At 41.8% G+C, this 15,525-nt stretch overlaps 1 protein-coding gene across 1 annotated transcript in view; it reads left to right on the forward strand.

Moving 5' to 3' along the window:
• The window catches only part of ZNF536 (zinc finger protein 536), a 328,037-nt gene that overhangs the window by 228,485 nt on the left and 84,027 nt on the right, over nt 1-15,525 (forward strand). The window contains exon 5 of the mRNA XM_063141427.1: nt 7,741-9,912. Within this exon, the coding sequence (XP_062997497.1) occupies nt 7,743-9,912 (2,170 nt within the window). The 5' untranslated portion in view covers nt 7,741-7,742. The remainder of the gene's footprint in view (nt 1-7,740; nt 9,913-15,525) is intronic.

Genomic DNA, 15,525 nt, shown 5'->3' on the forward strand with positions numbered 1-15,525 from the left:
GCCTAGGTCCCTGAATAACTTGTTAATCTTTGAACACTGTCTGAGGTGTGGTGGGAGTCAACTGGAGAGAGCGTCTTCTTAGTTGTGGCACCCTGCTTACAGGGGCTCATCTGCACCAAGCAGGATATTCCACTATGAAAGCGGTATATAAAAAGCAGGAGCCACACCAAGCAGGATATAGCAGTATCAAACCGGTATATAGTATGTCTCAATGGGCCCCAATAGTTGTCAGTGCACTTCAATACTGCTATAAAGCTGTAGTGTGGCTTCTACCTTTTATATCCTGCTTTCATAGTGGAATATCCTGCTTGGTGTAGATGAGCCCCAGGTTTCTTTTTCCCGGGCAAGCTTGCCTAGTGACTGCATTAATGGTTTTCCAGTGCCAAGTGAATTTTTATTTTCTAAAGCCTTTTAACTTGATGAGATTTTCTACGCTGTGGGTTTTTTCTTTCTTTTATAATGAAACCACAGCATTCCAAGACAGATGCAGGAAGTACTGAATAAAGTTCATGATTTTTATATAAAAGACTGACTATTCCATTGAAACGGAAGAGTGAATGGAGGAATGACTGATAGCTGAGGCTAGAATGGAATGGTGGGCGGGGTTAGTGGCAGTTGGAGAATGTCAGGTAGAAGGAGAACAAGGACAGTTAGTGAGAGGTCAAGAAAGTGGGACTGAGAGATAGTGACCTTATTTGCACATATTGAACTGGTTTGCTAACACATGCTTTATTTAAAATTAGCCACCCTACATGCCAGTACTACACCTCCCAGCATGTCTTTGGTGGCCCACAGGTATAGATAATCTATGCAAGAACACTAAATGCATGTGCCAATAACAATTTATTCTTAAGTATATTTATGTAATTTTTTCTTATACCATTATCAGACATAGAGGAGTTGTGAGAAACAGTGCTTGGAAGGGGACAGGGTCACTGATATCTACAATTGGCCCAAAGTTCTACATGTACAGAATTTAATCAGATGTTCAGATCAACCTATGAAGGTGAGGAGCAAGAAGGATGGGTGGGAATGTGCTTTCCCAATCATCCCTTGATTATCCACAGTTTGCAAATGTCTGAATAGGACTTATTTGATTGAGGGGAAACATGCTTCTCCGTTATGGTCAGCAAACACCATCGTTGGACAGCTTCCAGTGTCCCAGCATCTCTTCAGGACCTACCTCAATGACTCCTGCCCTGTATCCCCCTCACTTAAAAAAAAAATAGAACTGGGCAGCTGGGAGATGCCATTTAAATTTAACAAAATGCCCTGGACTGGTGCTGTGTTACAGGCATTAAGGGAAATTAAAACCGATCCCAGCTGCCTAGCATTCATCTAGAGCACTTCTGAAGTCCACCAGCAAGATCCATTGAGGTAGGAAGGACCACATTGGAGGCCACTTTTCAGAGGACTCCTCAAACCCGGAGCCAGCTCTGGTTCTGTTACACAATATTGTGAACTTCTGGACTGTGGTGTATCCTAGAACAAATTCTCAGCATGACGTGCTCTCCAGAAAGCAGGCTTTTGCTCTACTTAATTTAAATATACGTAGGATCAACAGAAATTTTATTAAGACTACCAAAACAAAACAAACAACAAACCCTTAGCCAATTCTACCTGTGCATTCAATGTTGTTGGACATTATTTTCAGACCTGTGTATGGGAATGCTTCTTTCTCCATTTGAAATACATCTATTTATTCCACTGACACCTACCACAGAGAGAGATAATCCACAACAGGCACAGTTGCTGTCAAACTTGGCCAACACGCCGCTCATGACTCAAACCAACAGATGTTTCAGCAGCTTAGGTCAAAGGGAACTTATGGACTTTGTGTTTCTCCTCCCCCACCAATCTCTTTTAGTTCTAGAATGAATGCCAGGAAGATCAGCACCAGGTCTGAGCATTTGACCTGACCAGTAATAGGAGCACCTGAACTAAGGCCCCAAGGAGATGAAATGGCCAAAGCATTAAGTCTGTTGAGCCAGCAAGCTGGCCACAGTCCAGTATTTCAGACAAGGCACAATATGATTGTACACCTGGAGTTTAGGAGTAGCTTTATGTACTTATTTGATGGTTTGCATCTGAGCGTATGCTCCTGACAGGTACCCCTGTGAACAAAATCTCGCTGGGCTACCTTGTATGAATATTTCACTATGAATCCTGCTTTTGATCTTTTTGCATATGGGCATTTCACGTTATACCTAGTTTTGCACAGAATCAATTTTTAAGCCCCTGTGAAATGGAAATGAAATGCTCAACAGCAGCATGCCAGTGGGGGAGCTTGCAGATTTAAATTGTTTTAAAATATAGGCGGGTTGATTTGTCGGGGTTTAACCCTTTCTACTTGCTTTCATTTACATTCATGAGTGCAAAGAGTCTGATCCTACAGGCCCAATGGAGAGAAAATCACACTGGTCTATTGTGTTTATTATTTGATGCTTGGCCCATAGAGTGCTTTTTTTTTTTAAAGGATTTTATGGAATAGTCAAATTATACAGGAAGATTAAAGATATAATTCTTCTAGCCTTAACTTCTCTCTCAGTTTATTTTGATAATTAAGTCAAGATTTCTTTGAGATAAATTTGGGGCACTGGAAGAGAGGTCTTTGAGCATCCCCATATATGCGCTTTGCACATGTCCTGCTTGGACCTGACTTTCGGAATGTTCTAGAGCTCTAACTCAGAAGCTGGTGCTCAAATTCCCGTCCATTTGAAGATAAGTTTTGCCACCTTGTGTATATACTTTGAGGAAGTTGGGGAGAGTGTATTTCTGTTTAGTTCACTTCTGACCAGTTTCCATAAAATCCGTAGCATCCAGCACCCCCACAGAGCTATTTCGTTACTACTTCTAGTACTACTACTACTACAATTACTAAATTGTGCAAAAAAGGGAGAAAGCTCCCTCTTCTTAGATGAAAAGGGGGCCTTTCTTGACGAAATCATTTCCTATTGGCTACTGCCCAGTATTCCCTTAGTCAATGTAGCGAGCAGTTGTCTCAGTTGTCTTCTCTAGAACTAATCAGGAAACCTGGAACCCCCCTACCATACCACATCTCCCCCAGGCTCTTACCTTGACCACCATGTTAGTATGATTAAGGCAGAAATAACCTGTTGGAAGTATTAGAATTACCAAATGGCTCCAAAAGTACAATTATTATTACCAATGGGCCCATGGGTTTTGTTGAAGTGGAATCATTACTTACCTATATTCATGTCAGAAGGTCAATACTTGGACAAGAGGTAGATAATTCCACTCAACCGAATATTTGCCATTAAAGCAAATTATATTGTTGGGAAAGAACTGCGGCAGTATTTAAGATTCTGAATTATTTGGAAGTAAGTTAGGATTATTTTCTTGTTTGAAAAGGTGTTTGCAATAGCTCCAGCTTTAGTTTTAATTCAACAACAGCTTCACATGTGCTGTCATTTTGGATTCTCATTGTAATTTGTATTTCTAGCTGCCTAACAGTTAAAAATAAGTTTTATGAAAGGTAAGAAAAGTAAAATAATAAAAGTTATGTAAGTGGCTGAACTTGTGACAAATTATGCTACTTGTTTTTAGCTACACATACATTAAAAAGCTACAAATAAAAGCAACATTTTTAAGGTAGATGCAAGCTAACAATAAACTATATAGCTTGTCAGCTTTTAAAATGTTCTACTTTAATTTTGGATTATGATGAATTTACACCACTAACAACACTTGGATGTATCTTACAATATGCAGTGCCACAGAATGTAATTAATTCTTATGTGAGAACTGCTATTGAGATTAAGAAATTTGCTTTAAAAAATCAAGGGGTAACAATAAGATTCTTAGTTTTGTCAAATGTTAGATTCAGTCAATAAGATTCTGTCAAATGTTTTCATTTCATGATGTTAATATTCAGATGATATTAGTTATAGTTATTTGATATTACACCCGACAGGTTTATCCCTTATATTCACGGGTATCGATACCACATTACCAAGATGGCTTTTAAATATAGCTATAATGTAATTATATTCAGGCACATTTTATTTTATTTGATGCTATTCAGTACTACATTACTGCTCAATGAGTATTTAATTCTTAATTTTAGGCAGGATCTACACTACTGCTTTATAACGGTATTGAAGTGCACTGACAACTTTGGGGCCCATGACACATTCCATATGCCATTTTCAAACCGCTTTTATAGTGTTATATCCTGCTTGGTGTAGATCCGGCTTTACTTGATACTTGCAAATAAAGCTTAGCCAACACAGGGAAACTTCACTTCTCACCCTAGAGTTAAATAGGAGCAGTTCAACTTTTTCAAACAAAGGTAAACTAAAGACAGATAGATAGATAGATAGATAGATAGATCAGAATTTGGTGCAATGTCACTTGCATTCTGGCTGATTGAGTCTAATAATCCTGTTAAGAAGAATAGACACTCCTTCCTCCTTCTGCCAAGATTTAACTATTTCAGCCATGTCTTTTAGCATTGCCTACGTATCCGTCAACAAAGAATAGGTCAACCATACCGCCCTACTGTTTATTTATTAATCATCTGGCAAATAAACCACTCTGTATCGTGCCCAGTGCAGTAATATTTGTGATGTAATTTGTTTGGATGCCCAAATGTCACCAGCGTTGATTGTAAGAGATAAAAAAAATGCACTTGCTCAGCACACCCAGCTCTGGGCTAAAATGTAAGCATGAAATCTCTGGTTTATTTTTGTAATAATGTTTACAGCTGCTTAATGACCCTGAAAAGGTTCAGGAGTCTGGTGCTCTGTATTTCTTAACAGGAGTATATTATCACATCATAACAACCTTAGTTAAGCAGTCTCTCGGCACGAACAATAAGAATCATATTTAACAAAATTTTGCCATCTCTTCTACAAGGTTTCCTCAATAATACCCATTTGAGAGTTACAGGGGATGAAAGTGGTCTTGAACAGCTTTGGATGAGTAATAATCCGCACTCCCAGAAATAGTCATAGTGGCTGAATATAAAATGTAAAGGATGAATGGTGGGATTCTCCAGTTACTCAGAGTATACAGAAATTCAAGCGGCGTTGATCTTCTGTGATGAAGGAACATTGAGTGAACACAGCAGGAAACAACCATGTACTAAAAGCAAGGGCATCATTTAAAGATGATACCAGGGTATTTCCCTGTGTTTCATACCACATGTGGTTTTCTCTCTGGTCAACTTCTACTACATGTTGATTGTACTTTTTATATGCTATAAGTGTTTACAAGGGACAACCCCTAGCTTCTATTGCTTATCCTGGATAAATCATTACCCCCCCATCTACTCATATATTTTGGGGTATGTTAATTATTATTTGGGTGAGTTGCTAGAGGTGTCATACTTGAGTTCAATTCCCTCCTTCAAATCTGCAAAAATTAAATCTCAGAGTGGGCTGTAAAAGCATCTTGTCTCTAATGCACATGCATTTAAATACACGCAGATGAACACTAAGGCATGATGCATTGCAAAGCCTGCAATTTCATTCCCTCTTTAGACAGGAAGCATAGTTTGAACTGTAGGTAGATAATCTAGAGTAGGACAGTTAGATTTCTCCTGCAAGCCTCTAATCAAAAAGGACAAATTCTTGGATTCTGAACTGGTGAAAAACAGGCTATTGTGGAACAAATGAATCCAGCATAAAGCGGGCAGAGAACAGCCTGCGGCATAGTGAGATAGTGGGGTAGGGGCTCAGGGACTCTGCCTTCATATAAGAATTGGGATGTTACAAGTGGGCTTCTGTTATGGAAGGTACGATAGAAACAATTAAGAGAGTAATCCTGTGCCCCCCGGACAGCATCGGGATGGGAGGAAGGAAGTAGGATTGTTCCGTTTCTGGCTTCGAGCTCATAGTCAGGGGACTGAGCTCAGAGCCAGAAAACCATGCTCCCCGCCCATCCCCCTTGTAGCTGGTGTTGGCTACCTTTCTGAGCTCTCTGAAAACACTGGCCTCAATCTGGAGGCACTGGGACCTCCCATTCGAGAGAAGTTATCTATGTGTAAGGAGGGGGGGGGGCATTTAAGATTTTGATGAAAGAAGAGCCAGATAAGGTCATCAGCAAAGCTGCTCTTCCATTTATTGAAGATTAAGGGTGTAAACCTATGCATGTTTACACAGAGAAGAGCCCTACATCTCCCACCATTCCCCAGTCAGCCAGCTGTCTAAACATGCACCGGATTGAGCCCTAAATGACAAAAAGTAGCACTGAGGCTACATAAGGAAGTTCCTCTCCTTAAATGATTGCTGGTAATTACAATGTTTTATAAACCCTTCTCTATACTAAAAAGAAGAAGTATTGTAATAGATAGAGAGATATAGATATAATTTGAAATTGTGGGAAGGATTAAGTGGCTTATTCATTATGAAGGAATTTTGTCATTTTTATACTGGAGAAATGCTGAAAGAAACCAAGAGGGCGGATTTTCTGTGTGTTTCCAGTTTGTTCAGTTTTAAAATTCAGATTTTATTGATACATTTTCTCCCTCTCTTGAATAGACTAGGCAAGGAGAGAAGGTTATTATTAGGGACAATTATGCTGACCAGCACTGAGCGCTCCTGTTTAACAAACAGCTTTGAGTTCTAATTTTCTGCAGTGCACAGTTTGTAGGTACCATTTGTACTCATTACTGTATATTGAGAAAGTTATTAAAAATACTTAAACTTGTTGACGCTTCCTGTGACACCTTCCTTGGCTTTTAATTGGGTTTTATAGAGTTCTAGAAGAGAGCTCTTTTAAAACTAATCAGAGTTCCTTAGATCACATCTTTTACCCAATTGCAAGATGAAGATGGTTGGGTAAAATCAAGCCACTTTTTCCCCCCTTCTAAATGTGAATTTCTGAATGATCTGCATGACAAATTAAGGAGGTAATTTATGCCTCTTTAGAGGGGTACCATTTCCAAATGATGGAGGAACAATTGCTTTGTAACATAAGGGTTAAATCTTAATCTCAGAGGTTTGCAAAGCTGCTAGTCGCAGTCTCCTTAAAATTTAATATACCTCGTTAATGCTTACTTGCAAACACTGAAGGATTTTTATGATTATAATCATGTGTTACAGCACCTAGTACTGTTTCTAAGCTGCATACTAATCAGCTTAATGAGATATTACTGCACTTTTTGTTGACTAAAGCAAAATCCTTTTTATTGTTCGAAAGCTTGTCCTTTACTTTATTTCCCCCCCAAACATTATCTTGTTTTATTGTGTACCAGTAAATATCATGCCATCTCCCCCCCACCCCCGTCAAATCATAAAACCATCTTTCTCATTGTGGAATGTGGAATTTATTGAATATGCTTAATGGGACTGAAAGTTTTATAAATGGATTTCTATTTTTGTTTTTTTTAAAGGGGAAGTGAGCAAGATGCAAAACATTTCTCTTTTATATAGATTGAAAAATGTAAACAGGTGCAGTTTCACAGGGAAGAAGGGTGAATGAAGTTGAAAGCTTAACGCTACTTATTTAAGAGCTAGATATTCAAATTGGCAATGTGTTCATTTTTAAATCCTAATTAATACATGCAATCAAAAACTATACAGGGTGATGAAGGCCCCGTATAATTAAAACAAAACATAATCACAATTGTGTGCCATACACTTGACATTTAATATACATTTTATTGGTTTCGGCTGTAGTGTGTTGCCATGTGTAATTTAAATGCAAAATGTTTTTTGGTAGGTCCGCTGCTAAAACTGGACTAACTCCAAATCTCACATTCTCCTTCCTTTTCAGGGATGGAGGAAGCTAGTTTGTGCCTTGGCGTTTCTTCAGCTGGACCAGAAGCTGATGCTCACCTCAACAGCTCCATCCTCAATGGCCAGTATTCAATGAGCCAGAAGCTACACCAGATAACATCCCAGCTCAGTCATGCATTCCCAGAACTCCAGAGCAGGCAGACCCCCGAGGACAAGACAGCAACTCTGCTAGAAGAGAAGAGCCACGTGTCCATAGCAAACCAGCCCATCAGCAGTCAGATGGCCCTGCTGGCAAATCAACTTAACAGAGAGGTCGACACCAGTTTGAATGGGAGGGTGGACCTTCAGCAGTTCTTAAACGGGCAAAATTTAGGCATCATGTCCCAGATGAGTGATATAGAAGACGATGCCAGGAAGAACAGGAAGTACCCGTGCCCCCTGTGCGGGAAGCGTTTTCGTTTCAACAGCATCCTGTCGCTCCACATGCGCACCCACACAGGAGAGAAGCCGTTCAAGTGTCCCTACTGCGATCACCGAGCAGCTCAGAAGGGGAACTTGAAGATTCACCTGCGCACTCACAAGCTGGGGAATCTCGGCAAAGGCCGTGGGAGAGTTCGGGAAGAAAACAGGCTCTTGCACGAGCTGGAAGAGAGGGCCATATTGCGGGACAAGCAGATGAAAAGCAGCGTCCTGCAACCCAGACCTGACGTCAAAGCACACCCGCACTCTCAACCCATGCCCCTTGCTAACTGCAATCTGTCTGTGCCCGCTAACCACAACCCTCCGGATATTTCCAACCCTGTTCCCTCTCCAAAGCCGGCCAGCGTACAGGAAGAAGTGGTAGCCACAGCGGCCGGATTTAGGTGCACTTTTTGCAAAGGGAAGTTTAAGAAGCGAGAGGAGCTCGACAGGCACATCCGGATCCTTCACAAGCCTTACAAGTGTACTTTGTGCGATTTTGCAGCGTCCCAGGAGGAGGAGTTGATCAGCCACGTGGAGAAAGCGCACATCACTGCAGAGTCCGCTCAGGGCCAGGGTTCCAACGGGAACGGAGAGCAGGCCGCCAATGAGTTTCGGTGCGAAGTGTGCGGGCAGGTCTTCAGCCAAGCTTGGTTCCTGAAAGGCCACATGAGGAAGCACAAGGATTCCTTTGAGCACTGCTGCCAAATTTGTGGGAGACGCTTCAAAGAGCCTTGGTTCCTTAAGAACCACATGAAGGTCCACCTGAACAAGTTATCTGTGAAAAACAAATCTCCCAGCGACTCGGAGGGACCTGTGTCCATCAGCAGCATGACACAGGAGGCGCACGCCAACTTGTACTCAAGATACCTATCCTGCTTGCAAAGTGGCTTCCTTGCTCCTGATAAAGCGGGTTTAAGCGAGCAGAATCCAACATACAACAAAGGAGATTTGCCCATGAAAGAGAGAGAAGTCCTGGGCAAGCTCCTGTCCCCCATTGCTGGCATTGGCCATAGCCTTGCTGAAGGGGACAAGCATTCCTTATTAGGCTGTCTCAATCTTGTGCCTCCCCTCAAATCCAGCTGTATAGAACGGCTACAGGCTGCCGCTAAGGCTGCTGAGATGGACCCCATCAACAGCTATCATGCGTGGCAGCTTATGGCGAGAGGAATGGCCACGGAACATGGTTTTTTGACTAAAGAGCACCAGATACAGCGGAGCCACGAAGACACTTTGGCAAACGCTGGAGTTATGTTTGATAAGGAGAAGCGGGAGTATGTGTTACTAGGAGCAGATGGCTCCAAGCAGAAAATGCCTGCTGATTTGGTTCACAGCACTAAAATGGGCAATCAGAGAGACTTGTCAAACAAACTAGACCCTTTGGAAGGCAGTCGAGATTTTCTGTCTCACGGTATGAACCAAGGGCTCGATTACAACATGCAGAGTCACAGCAACACGAAAGAGAAGCCAACTGAATGCCCTGACTGTGGCAGGGTTTTTAGAACATACCACCAAGTTGTTGTTCATTCCAGAGTCCACAAGAGAGACAGGAAGGCAGAAGATGAGATAATTCAGAGCAGCATTGAAGAGCGCCGTGGGTCTGGGAGCGATCAGGAATCTCAATCGGTTAGCAGGTCAACAACGCCGGGGTCCTCCAATATTACTGAGGAGAGCGGAATGGGAGGAGGCCTCTCGCAGACAGGAAGTGCCCAGGAAGACAGTCCACATCCTTCTTCACCTTCATCCTCAGGTATGCCACATTTTTCTTCTTTCAGCTGGACTAGCTCATATAATTCTTCCAACACAGGTGATGCTAGCAACATAGCAATGCTTCTCATTAGGGTTCTAAAAAGACGTCATGTTCAAATACTATTTTTATACCTAACCTGTTGCGTGTTTTTTGTTGTTGAAAGAAGCATAATCTTTCTGTCTTTTTACTGCACTTTTCAGTCGTCCATTTATCACATACTTTAGCCATTCCGCATATGGTACTGGTGCTTGAAAATCTATTGGGGAGATACTTTTCTTTTTGGTTCCAATTTTCCCTTTCACTCTCAGATTCCCTTTCCTGCAGATCCTCACATCCAAATGAAAGTGAGGTATAAACTGTTTGCAACGTTAGCTTGAGAAGGTTCAAATGGGGTCTAAACTGAATATTGTGGCCACTGCCTTATGTCATACATACATCGTTAAATTTAATAGGATTGTTCATTTGTCTATAATACGTCCAGTTCCCAAACCACTGCAATGGTTTTTGCTTGTGTATTAATATGATAATTTATTTATTAATATGCTTATTTATTTATTTATTTAAAACATTATATCCTGCCCTATATCAATAAGATCTCAGGGCGGCGTGCAGATAAAAGCATACAGTATAAAAACAGTAAATATACACATCTAAAAACAAATTAAACCGTAAACCAAGTTAAAACAATATATAATTTAAAAGCAGTAAAACTATTAAAACAGTTAAAACAATGTGCCAGCTTAGTGAATTCAACCATTAAAAGCTTTGTTAAAAAGCCATGTTTTCACTTGGCGCTGGAATAAAATCAGCGTTGGCACCAGTCGGGCCTCCAAGGGGAGGGCATTCCACAGTCGGGGTGCCACAACAGAGAAAGCCCTCTCCCTTGCCCCATCATAGCGAATGTGTTGTGCTGGTGGGATGCGGAGAAGGGCTCGTTCAACAGATTTCAAGTCTCGGGCAGGCATATTTAAGGAGAGGCGCTCCCTCAAGTATCAAAGTCCCAAGCCGTTTAGGGCTTGGTAAACGTCATTACCAACACTTTGAATTCCGACTAGTAGTGTATAGGCAGCCAGTGCAATTCCTTTAAGACCGGTGTTATGTGGGCTCTGTAAGATGTACCCGCCAGCAGTCTAGCTGCTGCATTTTGCACTAGCTGCAACTTCCGCGTCGTCTTCAAGGGCAGCCCCACGTAGAGTGCATTGCAGTAGTCTATTCGGGAAGTTACCAGTGCATGCACCACTGTGGCTAGGTTGTCCCTGTCCAGGAAAGGCCGTAGCTGGCGGATCAGCCGAAGCTGACCCCAAGTACTCCATGCCACGGAGTCCACCAGGCCCTCCAGTGACAAAGATGGATCTAGGACCTATGTATTTACTGTAGAGGCACTCAGCTTCAGACTGATTTCTGTTGACTTTTCCATTTAGCCTTCCCTGCAACCGCACTCCAGTTACTCCATTACAAGTCCTTATTCTGTGGTGGGACATGGTTCATTTATGTGGCTAATTGTGGTTTGCGTTTAAGGCCAGAAGGTTTGGGGCCTATGGGGGTATGAATGAAAAACAATAGGTGCCCCACTGATGTTCTGTGTCACCCACCCAGGGAGGCTGCACACTCCCCAGTTTAAAAACTCGTGAAAGCTAGTCAGTAAAATGATTTGAAACAAAATATTCCATTGGTTTAATGTTAACCTGCTGTGTTCAAAAGAGCAAAGCAAAATAATATTTCACTGAAGCTATCTACAATATTGAGTTTTCTTGGCACATTTTAAAAAAGAAAAAAGAAAAAAAAGAAAGGTAAGATTTCTGGCCTCATCTCTCATTTCTAGACTCTCGAACTAATGGATAGTAAATTGAAAGTTATATCTTCAGCCCCTTTATAACAAAAGCACCTCGCTAATATTGTAATCATTCTGCAGGCCTAACAACAGAGGAAATCATGCCATAACAAATACTCTGTTACTAATGGCAACATTGATTTCTGCAATCAGCCATTAAGTCTAGAAAATGAAAGACAGTTTGAGAGACCTTAAGGCATTACATTGTCCACTGTTAAAGATCTGGTAGCAGGCTGTTGAAGGTAATTCTTTTTAGGCTGACCCCCTCCCTTATTTTCGATAAATATTTTAGTATTGAAGGCAAACCACTGTTACAGTTATTAAGTAGATGCTAGTTTATTTTTGTTGTTCTTGTCATGCTCCAGTATCCTCTGTTTCGAAGGCCAGAATTAATATGAAAGAAACTGTTGGTTTGGGGCTGGCTTATTATAAACCAGTAAAGAAACTCTTAAGACACATAAATCTGCCCTCTGCATTCCACAAATTCCTATGGTGCTTAACGCTGTTGTTTAAATACCCATGAAACACACAGGGACTGTTTTTTCCGAACTGTAGCCTCATTTACAATTGCTCAGTGTGGTGGAGCGCATGCTTTGCATGCACAAGGTCTCAGGTTCGATCCCTGGCTTCTCCAGGTAGGGCAAGGAAAGAGCTGCTCCTGCCAGTCAGTGTTGACAATACTGAGCTAGATGGATCAAGGATCTGACTTGGTATATGCCTGCTTCCTATCTTCCTAGTTTTGAAACACATTTGAAAACCCCGTGTAGGAACGAGGGAAAATGGGAAGAGCTAATTTTTATATTACGTCATTTCTTGTTTTAAGAGGATTGAAAATCCGATGTGACAACATAAAGGTTTACTCTTCCACACCAGTTGCCCTTGTCCACACATTTTTTAAAAATGCATGTGCTTTCACCCCTCTGTAAGCGTTGACTCCCTAAAGGTTGGCCCACACGTTTGTGGCCTGTGCTTTAGAACAAGCAGCTAAAAACACACAATGCAGTATGGTAATTTTTAATGCTAACCTCTCATGTGAAGGTCACAGCTTGGATGCTTTTGGCAGAATAGGAACAACACTGTTCATTGGGCGTTTCTTGTCCCCACAACATTCTGTCCTCTTAGGCTTTGCAATCTGTCTAATCACTAAACAGCACCGGCATGTACATCTCAAAAACTGTCTTTAAATGAATGAATGAATAAGTTTATTACGGTATAACAACCAACACTCCAATCAAACACCATACAATTTAAAATTCCCAGTTAGACATTCTAAAGACAAGGGATGCAACTTCGCGGGGTTATGCCTCATGCAAATGCTAAATAGGCTAGATTTGTATATTGTTAATGGGAGGGTGAATGGTGACAGTAATGGAGAATTTACTTTTCTATCACGCTTAGGAGCTTCTACAATTGACTATTTCATTGTTTCCTCTGGTCTATTTCGGGCAGTGACCAAGTGTGTAGTGGAAAGATGTATAGAAAGTGATCACCTACCCCTGGTCCTATTTTTAAACTATGGCAACCAAAGAACCCATGCAGAACAAAACCTCATGCAAATCGGGGACTTTGAAATAAGAGCTTCCTGTGTTAGATGGTCTTTAAACGATGTATCACAGACCGGCAATGACCTGTTCCCTGAGTAGAAAGGAAAACAGGCAAAACAGTGCGTCAATGATCCTTTTCCTTAAGGCCCATTCTTTGGTCACCAGGTGGAAGTCTACATTTCTCTGGCTGCCTCCACCAAACCAGCCGTGAAACTCTCTGGGTCTCAGGTGTCTAGTTTAGGTAGTGTGTGGCTTGGCTGATAGATGAGGGATTGATAACTCTGCCCACCCCCATGAATAGAGCTCACAAATTTTAAATCACAAAGATTAAAATTTCACCGAAGAAAATGTTAGTAGAAAAGAGTTTTAAATGTAAATGGATCTGCAATGCACACACAAAAACATGTTAGAAATGTGGCAATAGAACACCCAGGGATAAACACAGAGGGCTTCCACACACAGTCTTCGGGGCGCCCCGAAAGCGCTTCAGGGCGCCCCGAAACTCCTAGTGTAGCTACCTGGTCAGAAGAGACTGAGGAAGAGGTGGCGGCGGTGGCGAAAAGTTCCCAGGGCTTGGCGGCTTCCTTGCCGCCGAGCCCAACTCCCCGCCGGCCTCCTGCTGCCGGCGAAAGAGCCACCCGGGTTGGAGAGCTCGGCGGAAGAAGCTCTTTCGCTGGCAGCAGGAGGAGGCCGGCGGGGAGTTGGGCTCGGCAGCAAGGAAGCCGCCGAGCCCTGGGAACTTTTCGCCGCCACCGCCTCTTCCTCCGTCTCTTCTGACCAGGTAGCTACACTAGGAATTTCGGGGCGCCCCGAAGACTGTGTGTAGAAGCCCTCACATCTAGCTAACATAACTAAAGTATGTCCCTGTTTTATAGAGGTCCCTTATCTAAGCAATATCTTACTTTTATCAGTCTAACACTCTCATTCAGTTCTCCAGTTCCACCAACTCTGATGCCTTCTTTCTGCTAGGACTCTCAGCTTCTTTTTTTCTGTCTGTCTGTCTGTCCTTCCTTCCTTCCTCTCTTTTTTCCTCCCCCGTCCCTCCCCCCTCTCCATTTTCTTCTGCTTCTTTCTGCTCTTCTGCCTTTCTATGTTAGATGTTTATTTCTTATTTATTTATTTATTTATTTATTTATTGCATTTCTATACTGCCCAATAGCCGAAGCTCTCTGGGCGGTTTACAAAATTAAGACAATTCAAGTATAAAACAACAGTATAAAACCATAATATAAAATACAATATAATAGCACAACCAAGATAAAAACAGCAGCAATGCAAAAATACAAATTTAAAATACAAATTTAAAACAGCAAAGTTAAAATTAATTTATAGACTGTTAAAATACTGGGAGAATAAAAAGGTCTTCACCTGGCGTCTAAAAGAATATAGTGTAGGTGCCAGGCGAACCTCCGTAGGGATCTCATTCCACAGCCGGGGTGCCACAGCAGAGAAGGCCCTCTTTCTGGTAGCCACCTGCCTCACTTCCTTTGCCAGGGGCTCACGGAGAAGGACCCCTGAGGATGACCTTAGGGTCTGGGCAGGTACATATGGGAGGAGGCGTTCCTTCAGATAGCCTGGCCCCAAGAAGTTTAGGGCTTTAAATGTTAATACCAGCACTTTGAATCGGGCCCGGACCTGGACTGGCAGCCAAATGACTGGCAGCCAAACTCTTAAAATTAGTTTGTTTTTTCTTCTCTCCCCAACTCCAAGTATCCAGAAAGATAGTTTTTTGTTCATTTCTGTAAACTAAGTTTCTGTTTCCATAGTTGAAACTTCTCTCCTCTTTCTCTCTTCCTCTGACCTTCTATTGAACTTTTAATCTCCTGTTCCTCTGAGCACAACTTCCAGCCCTCTAAATTCTAACTAAACTTTTGACTCTAAACTATTAATGTTTTGGTTGAAACTGGCTAGGGCATGTGCATGTGCTCACACACATTTTAACCCCATAATCTTTTAAAAGCAAACTAAATTAAAAAATGGAGGATGGTTCTGTTCCTTTACAGGCTGAGAGTTAAAAACAAAACAAAACTCATTTCTGATTTTCTGTTGCTTTTTGGCTTACTATGGACCAGTAGAATATCCATCAATCAAATTACCAATTAAAAAAACCAGACAAAACTGAGAATGTGGCCCAGCTGACAGAACCTCTCTTCCTTTGTCCTGTCTTTGCATTCCCATGTTCCAAACAGGGCCAGCTCTATGGTTAAAGATGTGATGAACTGAAGAAGGCCTTGAAAA

Source organism: Elgaria multicarinata, chromosome 14 (genome assembly GCF_023053635.1).
Source record: "Elgaria multicarinata webbii isolate HBS135686 ecotype San Diego chromosome 14, rElgMul1.1.pri, whole genome shotgun sequence".
Classification (NCBI taxonomy): domain Eukaryota; kingdom Metazoa; phylum Chordata; class Lepidosauria; order Squamata; family Anguidae; genus Elgaria; species Elgaria multicarinata.